This window comes from Balearica regulorum, chromosome 5, assembly GCF_011004875.1.
Source record: "Balearica regulorum gibbericeps isolate bBalReg1 chromosome 5, bBalReg1.pri, whole genome shotgun sequence".
NCBI lineage: Eukaryota > Metazoa > Chordata > Aves > Gruiformes > Gruidae > Balearica > Balearica regulorum.
In genome coordinates this window covers 49192257-49207430 of record NC_046188.1, presented here as the reverse complement: position 1 = coordinate 49207430, position 15174 = coordinate 49192257, and the positions used below count along the sequence as shown (strand labels likewise).

At 44.0% G+C, this 15174-nt stretch overlaps 1 protein-coding gene across 4 annotated transcripts in view; it reads left to right on the top strand.

Moving 5' to 3' along the window:
- The first annotated feature begins 685 nt into the window (after window positions 1-685).
- LDLRAD3 (low density lipoprotein receptor class A domain containing 3) overlaps window positions 686-15174 on the top strand; it is a 120072-nt gene continuing 105583 nt past the window's right edge. For all 4 annotated transcript variants that reach the window (XM_075754718.1, XM_075754717.1, XM_075754716.1 and 1 more), the window contains exon 1: window positions 686-1082. In XM_075754718.1, coding sequence (XP_075610833.1) covers window positions 722-1082 — 361 coding nt within the window. In that variant the 5' untranslated portion in view covers window positions 686-721. The remainder of the gene's footprint in view (window positions 1083-15174) is intronic.

Sequence of the window (15174 nt, the reverse complement as noted above, 5' to 3'; positions counted from 1 at the left end):
TTAAGTAAGTTTCCTAAATGCTGGGTTTCAGAGCTTTACAAGGATATTAAATCCCACAGGCTAGCTCTGATTGATTAATGAAAATGTTTCTTGTCTTCCAGTTAGGGAATGAAGATGAGAGGATAATGCATCTGAAGATGGAAAGGGAGGCTTTCTGAGAGCCATATACCCTTTCCTTATTGCAGGAGGGGCAGAGCAAGCATGTATGTGCCTCATGAAGGTACAGCCTGTCTGCAGGGGTGCAGCTCTGACCCAGACCCTTCCAGGCGTCACTGAAGGGCTCCTGCCTGCTGTTACACGGCAAGGGGAGGGTTTGTTGTATGACATGCCAACGCCACCACACACACACACCCCCCCCCCCAGTCCTCAAAAGTGCATGTAGGTGTCTGATGGGCGACCGACTTGAGAAAGATGAGGTGGGTGTCAGTGGTTAGGCCTGCTGCCACAATGTGCTACGGGCAACTCGCAGGTGCTCACCAGCAACAACCTCCCAGTGACATCAGCCGGGCTGAAACAGAGCCGTGCGATCTGCCAGAACGTCAGACGACAGCCGCGGAGCAAGAGGCCGGGTCACCGGCACGGCCTGCAGGGCTGTCATGCCCGGCGACAACCCAAGCCGCGCTGCACGCTCTCCCAAGCAGGAGAGCGGGATGACCCTGCGGGGCGGGCCGCCAGCAACGCCCCGTTCACCGAGGGGCCCGGTTGTGCTTTCCCGGGTACGATGGCGGGCAGCGAGGTCCGTAGGCCTGCAGCCCCCGCAAGACTTCCCGCCCGGTTCCCGGGCCCAGGGCATGGCTCCGCGCCGGTCCCTCGGCGGCGCCCCGGGCCCAGGCCCCGCCCGGGCGGGGGTGCAGTGAGCCGCCCGCGGGCCGGGCGGTGGCAGCGGGTGGGCACGACCGTCCGGCGAGGTGGGGCGGGGCGGTGGCGGGCACCGCCCTCGGGCCCTCCTCCCGCCCTCCCTCCGCCTCACCGCCCCCGGCCGCAGGCTCCGTCGGGGCCGGTCTGGCGGAGCAGACCCGAAGTTTGCGGAGTGGTCGGCGCCGGGGCCATGTGGCTGCTGTGGCTGCTGCTGGGCTCGGCGGGTGAGTGCGGACGGTGGCGGCGTCCCGGGGCGCTGCCCGGGAGCGAGGGGGCGTGCTCCGCTCGGCGGAGGAGGGTGCCAGGGCCTCCCTGCCTCCTCCCGCCTCCCCTCGGCGGCTCGTTGCGGGCCGGGCCGGGCCGGGGGCGCCGCCGGCCTCCCCTCCCATCAGCTCCTCTCCCCTCCCCCTGGCGGGCCGGGCGCGGGGCACCGCCTGCCCCGCGGCTCAGCTGGGTGGGCTGGGCCGTGCCGTGCCGTGCTTTGCCGTACCGGGCGGGGATGCCCACGGCGGGGGCGTGCGCGCGTTTCCGTCCCCTCCCTCCTTTCAGGGCGTGCTCGGGGAGATCCCGGCGCCCCCGCCGGGGGGTGTGTGGAGCCGGCGTGAGGCGAGACGCCCGGAGGAGTTAGCGGGGCCGAGGCGGGCGGGATGGTTCCGGGTCAGGCGCCCCTGTGCCTGTCGAAGCCACCGCCGGGCCGAAGGGGCCGCGGCCCCGCTGGTGCGGCCCGGGCCGGGCAGACCCGGGCCCCATTCTCCCTTCCGAGGCCTTCCCGGGGCGAAGGAGGCCGTCGCGGGTGCAGCTGACCCTCCGCCGGTGGGCAGGCGGGCTAGGCTGGCGGGGCCGCGGCGGGGTCCATGCACCCAAGTGAAGCGCTCGCGTCCTGCCTGGCTTCACTTGGGGTGTTGAAGGGGGATTTCCTACTTTTTATTAATATTTATCTTTGTAGAAACTCTCTTTCCCCCCACAGTCGGCATACGTCTGTCAAAGTCGGCGAGTTGATAATGTTTTGTGCAGCTTTGCTGCAGGTGTGAATTGTTTCTGCAACATGATCTTAGCGGGCGCTTTTCCAGACAGTGTAAATAGCCTGGCTGCATGCTGCTGTGTCTGTTTCCGAATCGCGCCTTGGCGATGAAGTGATGACACGCAGTGGGTAAAACTTAGATTATAAAATTAATTTTGTTTTTTTGAAGAATATTTGTTGTCGTGAAGAACTGGGAGGGTGTGAAACTTATGTGATAAAAGTTTGTTCTGAATTTGTTGTAGATGGGTAGAAAGGAGGAGAAGTGTAATAGGACTTGCACTGTTGAAATTACATAATTGCAAACTTCAGCTGCGACGTTTGTAAGTCTTGTGTAGGTTTGTGTGTCTTTGCAAAACTATTTCAGCAGTTCCTTTTTTGGAAAGCTTCATGCAAAGCTCAGGTTTGTTTTTCTAGATTGTGTTGCCTTCTTCCTTATTAATTTCCATTTTACTACAGTAATGATGCCAAAAGTTCACCTCATTATTCATAGAATGGTATATGTTTCAATGTGTTGAATATATTTGCTTGTAATATCACCCTTAGATTAGCACAGAGGGTTCCATCCTACATAATACTGATCTTTACATGGTGAAGATTTCCCAGTCATCCACACCCTATGTTCCTGCTCCACCTTGGCCTGGGGGCAGTGATCAAGAAGACCTGTTTCTCCTCTGAAAGTTAGTACTTCAGCTTCAGGACTGCAAACTGCTATTCTTGCACAACAGTTATCCTGCAGTTATTTAACCAGAGGCTGTGGCTTACTTTGGGGCAGATTCAAAGAGCCTTCTGAAATCTTTTTTTTTTTTTTTTTTTAAACTTGGTTATGTTTTTCTTTTGAAGAATAAAGTATGGGGTCTTTGGGGATTTGTTTTTTAAATGTTACTTCCTCTGTATATTTTGGCACCCCTGCAAGCTTCCCACAGGGAGAATTAGTTTGTCTCTGCCTGGCCTTCCCTCTGTTTTGAATTTTAGTTCTGATAACTCCTGAAAATATTTTTTTCCTATTGAGTCTTTTTTTGGGTACAGATGGGAAACCTTGAAGCCCTGGGGATCAATTTCACTTAACAGAAAATAAATACTGTATGGTGTCTCTGTCTAAACAGTTGTTCTGTTAGTGTGTAGAAACTGTTGACTTGGACTGTGTCTGAAAATTTGCAAGGCAAAATTTGATCTTTTATTTGCATCTTTATTCTTAATATTATAGTTGGATCCAGTAGTGCTTTTGATCCTTATCTGCATGGGAAAGGCTTTGTCTTGTTTTGACATATAGTGTGAACTTGTACTACTCTGGTTTAATTTCATTTTGTAATTGGAACTGATAATTGATCAGAAAGAGATGATATGAAGCTTTAACCTCTGTTCCCCACACAGGAGCTCCCCGATGAACTTGCTTTCCTTTTCCAATCCCTGCCTTGTTTCAAGTCTCATCAAGCTCTCAGGTGCATGCCCACACATGCACACCCAGCCTCTTTCGTGTCTCTGTGCTCTTGCCAGTATAAGCAGGTTGTGCTCAGCTCTGATCCCGTCCTGTTACCCTGCATGTGCCATGGTCTGACCCAGTTCCCAGAGCTTTACTTTGGCTCAGCGTCAGCCCAGGAGTTCCTGGATGTGGATTAGGTCCTGCAAGGACTCCAGTTACCAGCTTAGAATGTGACAACTTTATTGGGTTAAGTTAATGTAGAAGTAGGTTTGTTAGTTAGAAAACAGACATCTATGTTTATCTTCTTTCACAGTTTGTATTACTTAAGTAATAGAAGTCGAGCTACACACAGTTATAGTGAGTTTAGGAAGGGATTGTTTCGGAGAATTGCAAGTACATTATAGCTGAATAAACCAATAAAATGTAAACAGTCCCTAAAAGAAAAATGGGCTCTTTGTAATCCTGACTACCACTGTGGTGTATCTTTGGGACAATACTTTTTTTAATTCAAAGAAACCTAAATCTACTGAATAAGTTTTGAACACAGATTTATGTAATTTTCTTCAACCTGTATATTGTCCATTAAGGAGAGATATGATGGCAAGGAGTCACAAATATTTAGCTAAATGAAATGCTTTTAAAAAGTGCGATTACAAAGTGAGTGGAAAAGGAAAATTACTTTTTTTGACAACTACAAAACCTTCCTGTTTTAGCTGTGAAGTAGGTCTTAATGTCAGTCTTCAACTGGCTGGAGAGTCAGAATGCAGTGCACAGCTGGAATTTCTGAGTATGGTCCCCAAGATGTCACAGTTCAGTGTAAGGAGCTTTCTGAGGGGTAAACCAAATATATAATGCGGATATTACACCTCTTAAAATATACTCAACTTGCTCTCTATTAAAGGGAGGCTTTTGTGTCTTGTTACATCTAATCTTTTGGTCTAATACTGTTGGAATCAGGGCCCTATTCCACAGAGAGCATGAACATGCAGGGCTACACGTGCTTTCATATTCGCAGCTATATCTCAAAAGCTTGGAAAAAAACAGAGCATTCCCAAATCAAGCAGGGGTCAGAGCTGCTTCGTGAGTAATGTTACCACATTAATCTACATTGTGTACTGTCTACTACCTTAAAACTTCCACGTGGGTCTTCATTTATACTGACGTTCAGAGGTATTGCTTTTAGTAGAATTTCTTTGCTGAAAACCTCTGTGTACTGCATGGGAAGAGCACTGCTGAATACTGTTCCGCTCTACTGCTGTATAAGTAGAGAGCAATAAAACCACTCTCTAGTTGGATACTCACGTCTCTCCTGTGTATACAGTATATCTATTTCATATTTTTGATGCAATCCTCTTAAAAACTCTTAAACTGAGTCTAATGCTTCCTAACTAGTGTTTGTCTCTCTCAGTACACAAGCCAGCTGTGGGCTTGTGTAGCATGTCAGCGTGTTAGATATGGACAAGGATTCTTGTAGTAGCTTTGGCAAGTCAAGAAACTTCTGACTTGGCAAATAGGAGAAATAGGTGATACACAACAAGCATTGGATATTTGCTGAAGTTGTTAAGTCTGCCAGCGTTTGTGATGAGAGCAGCCGGGGAGTACTAACCTTAGTGCAAAGCTCCCCATCCATGCTGGGGAGAATGTTTGGGATTTCTCACAGGAACCAGCACCCACGGACAGGTTCTCTTAGTTTCTGGTTATTAGGTGTTTGATTTTTGAGGCTGTTGTCAGACTTTACTGTTGCAAGTACATTTTTGATGCAGGAACTGAAGTAAGCAGGTAATGATTTGGTGGCTTTCATGTAAGCTTCAAGGATTTTGAATAGTGTCAGGGAAAGGGATGTGTCCTTGTCTGGACTTCTGTAGGTTCCTGTCTGTCCTCGGGTGTGGAGAGTTGCAGGACCCAGGAGCTTCCACCCATCCCATCCCACTTGGGAGATAACTTTGCCACAACAGTAGTCTACAGTTGCCAAGAGCTGTGAGGATGAAAGCATGATTGCGATGTTGCAGTCACATGTTGTGATAGGAAGTGGAGATTGTTAACTATAAAATACGTAGTAAAAATGCACCTTTTGTACAAATGTGAAATAAATTATTACAAGCTTACAGTCAGTCTGCAGTGCCTGATAGTCTGGGAGACTAGCAAGCTCCATACTTCTTTGGATGAAAAAAATTCCATGTGATGCTGTGTTTATTGTGACAACAGTAACCTCCATCCTACTTCCATCTGTATGCTACCAGGTGAGAAATAAAATGGATCCCTTTGCTGTAAATCTGGTAGACTGTAACAGGGACATGATGGTTTGTTAGGCAGCAATGATGAAATGAGCTGAGATTCAAACATATCTCTGTTCCAGGGCAGTAGTGCAGGAAGGCCTAATGCAAAATTAATTTATCACCTGAGGACAGACTTTGTTTTGTGTTTGTTTTTTTTCCAAACTGGTAAATCTTACCAGAAGAGTTTCTGTGTTATATCCTGTCCTGTGGTTGTTCTTTCTGTCTGTGTAAGCAGAAATGCAGTAATGGAGCAGGCCTGAAAAATCTGTAGTGTGAGATCTGCTGTGGTGATAGCAGTGCTCTCCATTTCAGTATCCTTGTCCATTGTGGAAGCTAATGATTAGTTTTATGAATTCATAGGAAGCCTTGTAGGCTGTCATTGTTCAGTTGTCCTACTTGCTGCAGACTGAAGCTGTGGATGTCCTTTGGTATATGGTACTCTGTGATAAATACTTAAACTGGCATTTTGAGGGTTTGAACTTGAAAACAGTTTCATTATCAGCAGGTAGATTTTGAAGATGAGGAGGGAGAGAGATCTTATGTCTCAATAGTTGTTCTTCATTTTGGGCATTTTTCTCTTTTCTCTTTTATTAAAACAAGACTCTTCTGCTCTGGCAAGATCTCATAACAGGATATACTAAGATGCAAAATAGAACATTTCAAGTGAAACCAGTTTTAATGATGTATTTTAAGATATCTCTGAAGTGAAACATTGAATGACAGTCTGTCCTTTGCCTGAAATGTAAGTAGATCATGGCTGGAGGTAATTGTATAGTCAGTCATTAGTACAATCAGTTTATCATAAATTTACTGGCTGCTGAAGAATTTTTTTCATGTGTTTAAAAAAAAAAAACAACACACGACAAAGACAAAAACTTAAACAAATGGCTTAAGAAAAACAAAAAAAACCCCAACAACTTGGCAAACACCCCTACAGAAAGCAGTTAACTAAATCAGTATCTCTGATAATGAAACTTCTAACTTATATGATGAATGGAGGTTTGCATTTGCTGTGTACTGTGTATCCAGATACTTGCTTATTTGACATGTAGAAACTAGTTAAATTGCAGTAACTTGATCATGCGTTATAGTGTGGGTTTTTTTCATGCAGCCTCTTGTGCTAGTAAAACTGTCAGATTAAAAGACAATTTAGGCCAACCATGCAGTGCATGCAGAGTTGGCTATCAGGACAGAAAAGTCCTTTTAAAGGAGAAGATGGAGTAATGCTAATTGTTTTTGGTGTGTGTTTGTGTTTTAATTTGCACATGGGAAATGTTGAAGATATTCCTAAATGGAGCCATTGGTCTCTCTGCGTGTTCTTGTTCTCGTCTGCTTGCACAGATGTCCATGTGTTGGTTGCAAAGGAGCTTGTGGAATCAGATACCTAATTTAGCTGCAGCTTATAGAAATATGTCCTCTTTGAAAGTTCGAGAGAAATAATAGGTAGTTCCTGTTAGTGTGAGAAACGTGTTGTAGGACTGGGGCATCGTGGGTGGATAATAAAAAGGGCCCAGATGAATAAAATCAAAATGGAAGCAATTTGCGGCAGGGTGGTTAGCGAGAACTTTCTTCTCCATGATATTTAGCCTTCATCCTGCTGTGGCCTGGACACTGTGAACTTGGACACAATTAAAACATATCAAGCAAAGCTGCTTTTTGTGTATGAGTAAATGGTTTTTTCAGTTGCTGTGTCACAGCGTGTGACGTGTTGCAGTGAACAGGGAGCTGAGGTAATGAGTGGAACGTGATGTGGCTGTGAAACTCGGCTAAAATGATCTCTGTATCATAAAGAATGAGCTTTTAACCTGTTGTGTGGGGTGATTTAAGATTAGGGACTGATAAACTCATAGCAGATCTTGGGAGATCCTGATACTGTGTCCTCTTAGCCTGGAGGTTTTAGTTTGTAAATGGATTTAGTATCTCTCAGGCAGCATGTGAGGCTTAATTTATTAAAGGTTGGGAAGCATATAAGTTGAATGTGGTTGAAGTGTGCTGTTCTGTTATGAAATAGTTTCTTTCAATAGGGCCAAAAATACAATTTTTCAGTTTTTAGTGCTATATTTTTTACTAGTCTCTTTATCCCTTTTAGTAGGGATCCTGATTTTTTTTTTCCCTTTTAAATTAAAGGAAAATTCCCAAGTGCCACACCTTGCTATGAGTCTCTGGTGTTGGGATGTTAACATTTCATCTGCTTAGACAAATTTATTCCAGATGGGTCCTGGGGAACGTGGTGGGGGAGCTTCCTGGTTCAGAGTTCTTTTATTGAAGATTTTAGATGGAAACCAACTACATTGGAGTAGGTAGCCTGTGTTGGTCTATTTTGAAACAGCTGGGTTTGTTGGATGAAAAGTTCAATTTTAAGTAACATTTTCCTGTGGAGATTTATCTCCGGTTTTGATAAAATACAGTAATGTTACTGCAGCAAGTAGGTTGTGGTATTAAATATTAAGATGTGATTTCTGGCTACTAAGTATAACTTTGTATTCAGATTCCTTCATTCCTTGGAGACCTTTCTCTTGCTCTATATATTTTGCACAAATTTATCACTTCAGTTGTTAACAAGTCAGATGATGCTTATCGCTCCAGACAGAATGCAGTTGCCAGCCATGTATGTGTCAGCTGTAGACTTGCACTCTGCTGGGCAAAGCTGTTCAGGTTCTTAGTACTGCAGGATCTACTCCAGGTTGTATTACTGATCAGCAGTAGGACTTTGGGCAAGATCTATTTCTTTTCTCACTGTACTCACTTCCCTTTTACCTGTTTAATAAGGTTTTTTGGACACCAACTCTCTTTCTTCCCATCTTTCTTTTATGCTATTAGTGCTGCCCTAATTTTAGTCAAGAGCTATATGCTACATATAACAACAGGCATATCTTTCTACAGTTCAGAATAACTCTTTGCCTTGAAGAAGTGTTCTGTCTTGCTGGTAGGGGTTGGATGCAAGACAAGTAGATTTTTCTTGATATGATGAAATTTTCTCAAGTATTCCTATTTTTGCTTCCTCTTTTTTGTTGTTACAGCAAAGTCATTTAGATTTTTCAGTCAGAGGAGTTTTAGGTTGAGAAAAATGTGAAACATGATATAGACACACAAATTGATATAATTATGAAAATCCATGTATTGGCAAGTTGCATTTTTCCCCCCTTTTGTAAGGCAGGGCAAGAGTTGGGAACTGTTGCTTGTCCAGGGTACTCTTCACAGGTAACCTGTTGTGCAGTACTGTATTGAACCTGCTAGCTAATGGCCGATTCACAGAGAATGTGGTTGTTGCCCACAGGTGGCTACAGAAGGTAATGGGTATGGGGGAAACACAGTGACAAAGGCTGATATCTTTGTACTATCAAAGTACTTAATATCTTCTTTGCCTCGGTCCTTAATAGTAAGACCAGTTGTTCTCCGGGTACCAAGTTCCTTGAGCTGGAAGACAGGGACGGTGACCTGAATGAAGCCCCCATAATCCAAGGGGAAATGATTAGTGACCTGCTACACCACTTAGACACACACAAGTCTATGGGGCCAGATGGGATCCACCCAAGGATACTGAGGGAGCTGGAGGAAGTGCTCACCAAGCCCACTTTCCAGCGTTTATCAGCAGTCCTGGCTAACCAGGGAGGTCCTGGTTGACTGGAGGTTAGCAAACGTGATGCCCCTCTACAAGAAGGGCTGGAAGGAGGATCCGGGGAACTACAGGCTTGTCAGTGTGACCTCGGTGCCAGGGAAGGTTACGGAGCAGATCATCTTGAGTGCCATCATGCAGCATGTACATGTTAACCCGGTGATCAGGCCCAGTCAGCATGGGCAGGTCCTGCTTGGCCAACCTGATCTCCTTCTATGACAAGGTGACCTGCTTAGTGGATGAGGGAAAGGCTGTGGATGTTGTCTACCTGGACTGTAGTAAAGCCTTTGACACTGTTTCCCACAGCATTCTCCTGGAGAAACTGGCTGCTCATGGCTTGGATGGGCATATGCTTTGTTGGATAAAAAACTGGCTGGAAGGCCAGGCCCAAAGATTTGTGGTGAATGGAGTTAAATCCAGTTAGTGGCTCATCACCAGTGGTGTTCCTCAGGATTCAGTCCTGGGGCCAGTTCTGTTTAACGTGTTTATTAATGATCTGGACGAGGGGATCAAGTGTGCCCTTGGTAAGTTTGCAGATGACACCAAGTTGGGTGGGAGTGTTGATCTGCTTGAGGGTAGGAAGGCTCTACAGAGGGATCTGGACAGGCTGGATCGATGGGCCGAGGCCAATTGTATGAGGTTCAACAAGGCTCAGTGCCGGGCCCTGCACTTGGGTCATAACAACCCCCTGCAACGCTACAGGCTTGGGGAAGAGTGGCTGGAAAGCTGCCTGGCGGAAAAGGACCTTGGGATGTTGGTCAACAGCTGACTGAATATGAGCCAGCAGTGTGCCCAGGTGGCCAAGAAGGCCAACAGCATCCTGGCTTGTATCAGAAAGATTGTGGCCAGCAGGACTAGGGGAGTGATTGTGCCCCTGTACTCGGCACTGGTGAGGCCACACCTTGAGTGCTGTGTTCAGTTTTGGGCTCCTCCCTACAAGAAAGACATTGAGGTGCTGGGACATGTCCAGAGAAGATCAATGAAGCTGGTGAAGGGTCCAGAGCACAAGTCCTGTGCGGAGCAGCTGAGGGAACTGGGGATGTTTAGTCTGGAGAAAAGGAGGCTGAGGGGAGACCTTATTGCTTTCTAGAACTACCTGAAAGGAGGTTGTAGGCAGGTGGGTGTTGGTCTCTTCTCCCAAGTAACAAGCGATAGGACAAGAGGAAATGTCCTCAAGTTGTGCCAGGGGAGGTTTAGATTGGATATTAGGAAAAATGTCTTCACTGAAAGGGTTGTCAATCATTGGAACAGGCTGCCCAGGGAAGTGGTTGAGTCAGCATCCCTGGAGGTATTTAAAAGATGTGTAGATGTGGTGCTTAGGGACATGGTTTAGTGGTGGACTTGGCAGTGCTAGGTTATCAGTTGGATTTGATGATCCTAGAGGTCTTTTCCAACCTAAACAATTCTATGATTTGGCTTTTGGTTTTGAGTTTGGAGGCTGCAAATGCAATCTTGGGACTGGTATGCTGCTGCTGTTCTCCTGATGTAAGAATAAGTTATGTCAAGTGCTATTAAATGTTTCTACTGGTCTTTCTATAAGCTTAGCTAAAATTCTGCAGCTAAAAATAACCATTATTTCTCCGATTGTGAATCCCTTTCTTGTAAAATTCAAACTTCTTTCCCTTTCTTTCTTTCTGTATCCTTCTCTTGTTCTGTAGCTGTTTGTTGATTGCTTAGTCTTCACTTGCTTCTTTCCATACCTGATTTGTATTATCTCCCCACTCCTTGCATCTCAGTACCTTTCCTTTTTTTTTGTTGTACCTCATGACCTCACGTGAAATTGTACCCATTTTTATATAGTTCTAGCCATGGTTTTCCTCGTCATGCCTTTGATTCCGTACTTATACAAGAAAGAAGCTGGCATGTGTGCTTATTATACCTACATGCTAGGATTGTACGCTTCTGTAGGCCAAATCTGCAGCTAGGAATTGTCTTTCCCTTGCGTCTGTTGCAAGTGCTCTGCACCACTTTGCCATCTTTGGCTGCAGTCTAGTGTCCCAGTTCGTATTGCTGTCCTGTAGTGAGAGTGCCTTTCCTATACTTTGTGGTCCACTTCATCTTTCTCCTTGATTTGGATCTTACATTCAATGGAATATGAAATCACTGATCTGGGAAACTTTGATGCATAGGATGATCTTATGCTGCTGTCCCCCTTCTACCTGTCCTTCCTCCTATCCATTGCTTAGCTGTGCTGTGTGTTAAGGCCCAGGTTTGGGCTGTGTGTAACTTGTGATGTAGCCGAGTTTTGAAGGTGGTGTTTGGTTAGAGCAGACTGCTTGGGACTTGGTCTCTCTAGGTTCTTGATACAGTTTTACAAGTGAATTGTGCATCTTGAGCAAATTACTCAATTTCTCAGGGATCATTTATTAGGTACAGTTAATATTTACTTGATACACAACGCAAGGTGTGCACGTATAAATGGCTAAATAATTTGTGAATGTGGACACTGTTAGACTGATATAAAGCATGCTAGAGCAGTTTCTTCTGTTGTTAAATATGCAGAGTAGCTCTACTTTGCTTCACTTGCCAAAGCACATCAGTTCTTCATGAACAGATAAACTGATAGAGTCAGCACTGACAACCTCCAAATGAAACACACTGCAGTCAATGAACTTCAAAGGCAAAATAAATCCTCTAACTTGCAAACCAGTTTCCTGACAATGGCACAAGTTGCTGTTGTGGTTAGGTCCAAAAACTCTGCCATCTTAAGAGCTGGGTGGAACTGCACACTGCTGAAATGAATATAGGGTCTAACTGGAACCTGAAGTGCATGTATTTTGTCTTAAGGAGAATGGCTGTCTACCAGAAGAGTTTGTGGTTCTGATGCTGATCTTGGGGATGGGGGACTAACTCTTCCATGATCTGAGCAACACTGAGAAACAGGTCTTCTCAAGGACTTACCACTTAAAACAGTCTACAGCTTTGCCTGTTAGGGGTAACTGGAAAGACACAATACAGATGCTGAGATCAAGATCCACTCAGGCTGACAGAATGCAAACTGCACTTGTGAAACCCTGGAGTCTGGAAGAACTGTACTTATGCTCAATCCATTTTAAAAGACTAAGTCATTAAACTAATTAGGCATAATTCAAAATTGGCTAACAAGCAACAACTGTGTGGTGATTGCTGTCTATTTAAACTTTAAAAAAGGCTTTTTTTTTTTCTTTAAGATTGTTTTTGGAAGGTGAAAAGAAGGTGGAGAGGGACAAAAAAAAAATCTGTGTGGCTGGTGTTAGTTACATCTCTTAATAAAGTGCTGACTGTATTTCAGATACCTGATAGTGAGCTGAATAAAAGCCTTCATGGAGCTACAGGTAGAATTGCAAAAAAAAACACAAACCCCAAACAAACAAAAAACAAACCCACCCCCCCAAAAAAAACCCCAAACCAACAACAAACACACAAAAACCCCAAACCACAACATTGTGAACTTTTAAATGAACATACTCACTTTACCGTGTGACTGAGGTTCTGCATGTTAAACTTGTCCTTTATTAAATCAAGTTCTGTTGGAATTCTGATTTACATTCTCTAAGAAATTTTTGTTTGCTAGCCCTTTCTTAAAAGGTGAGATCTACCGCCAATTGTTGGGTGTTTCAATCTTGTGAATGTACTGGTTTTGAATATCAGCAAGTGTGAAGGTAGGAGAAAAGTGAAGTCTTGTAATATTTCAGCCTGTGAGCTCTAAAGCAAACCACAAGCATTTGTCCTTTTACAGTCAGATGGTGGGCTTCCCCCTAGATCTGCAAGCAGTATGTGAGTTTCAGGAACTAATTCTTTTTTACTTCTCTGAAAAAGGAGCCACCATGTGTAACGAACAAATCAGGTGTATACTTCTGACCAAAGATCAAAGTGATCTGACTAGAACATTAGCAGAGTACTTGGAAGATAAAAAGGATGTTGATAGTAGAGTTCCTGAGAGTAATATAAACAATACAAATTGGCAGAACCAGTTGTACCCTAAAAATCATTTGTGAGGAGTCTTAGCTTCTAAATTGCAAGTTTGAGGTAGAGTGATGTTGTCAGCTTGCTTTTTTTGTGTAAGGAATGGTGACAGCATCGCACTTTTTCGAAACATTTTTTTTATTGCAACCTTTCTCTTCCAAAAAAAAGTTCAGAATAGTTTCAGTGACCTTATTTCATACTTGAATTACATGTCCATTAAGGGTAAGAGCACAATTAACCATTTTTCTTCCTCCTTACAGTTTTCATAAAATGTAGAAACAAAATGTTTTACAGCATAATTTCCTGTTTGCACTGCAACTTCAAGTGATTTTCTCTTTGAAATGCCTATCCTTTTCAACAACTGAGATATTAGTAGACATTTCATGGAGAACTCCTGATGTAGGCTCTTTTGAGGTAACATAAAAGTGTTTGTCACGTAGATCAACAGAGTCCACCCAAAAGTAGTAGGTACTTGATGACGTGGGTTTGCACAGCTATACTTTTTCATCAGTTTCACTTTTTTAATATAGTATAGAAAGCTTTTGCTATTCTTATGCAAAACTATGCATATTAGTTAAGCAGAAATGCCCAGTGTCTCCTGCAGCAGCTCTGATAACTTTCAGGCTTTCAAAGTTAAAGGCTCTCTACTTATTAATGACTTCTGCATGAGTTAGACTTTGGTGTCTAATCAGATTGGGTATCCTTAAATTTTCTAATGGGATCCTTGAAAATCTGCCAAGGGACTATATAGGTTTTTGAATGAATTGTTTTAATGGAGCTCTGCCTTGCTATTTGGTTGTCTTCAGGGTAGCCTCAGGCTGCTTACTTTACAATTTCCTTGTGTTATCTGTAGATAAATGTCCACCTTATTGGAGCCTCATGGCCAATTAGCTGAGTCAAATGAAGTCTGAAAATACAAAAAGCAGTTCTGATCACTGGCAGGATATTTTTGTTCTAACTGAGCTTGAATCCAGAGTTGCTGGCCTGCTGACTGCCACTGCTCCTTGTAAGTAGTCTTATGAGGAAACTTTGCTCAGCTTGTAAAGCACAGTTTAGCTAATTTTTCCCTGCAGTGTTGGTGCTTCATTTGTTTGCTCATCAACAATTGCAAAATTAGCCAGCCCACTTTTGTGAACAGTCTTTCCCATTTAAGAACCATCAACGTAACTTCCTTTGGGCCTGTATCGAAGAGACCTGTATAAGGCCCATCAGATCCTGTTAAAATTAAACCCACGTGACTTAGACTTCTAAAATACCTGGTGGTTATCTCTGTTTTGGCTAGGAAACGTGTCTGATGTGGGACATCTCAAAGGGGCAGTGACTTTTGGGAAATAAAGCACTCTTTCCACTTTTGCCAGTCTGGCCCTTGAAGATGGAATGACTTGGGTGTTTGCAAACACCCGAGTCTTCTGAGCAACTCTGCACATCCCTATAAGAAAAATAACTCAGCATAGATTTAGTAAATATTCCAGTGTTGTTTACTTCAGTTTGGAAGGACTGTGTTGGCCTATTGTTGTGGAAAAAATGTTAGAGAACAGTTTGAGTGAGCTCAACTGTCAAAATTAAACCCTAGGTGTAAGCAGCTGTACCAATACCTAGTCATTGCATATTTCCACGGCAAAGTCATTTTGATACCTTGAAATGTACAGATTCATAATCTCTTTTAACAAGCTTCCCAAGTTGTTGCCTTCTCCTCCCACAAATCATGCCCCAGCATTAAACAAAAGGGGTAGGTATGTATGCATGCAAGAGGAAAACAAGAATTGACACCATGAGTATAAATAAGAGGGCAGTTAGTTTCTATATCTCAAATGGCTTGAATTTTCTAGGTCCAGAGGACAACTTCTCTCTATAGAGAGTTACTGTATGAACTGAGTCGAGTTGGTAGTTGAATGGGCAGGAGTTTGGGAAATTGGAGTTTCATCTGGTAGAGAGTGGGCTTACCTATATTTTCATCAGATTCCTTGGACTGAGTATTAGCTGCATGCCTGCCTAAAGATTTTTGTTTAAGACTTTGCTTGTTTTGCTACTGAGGAAT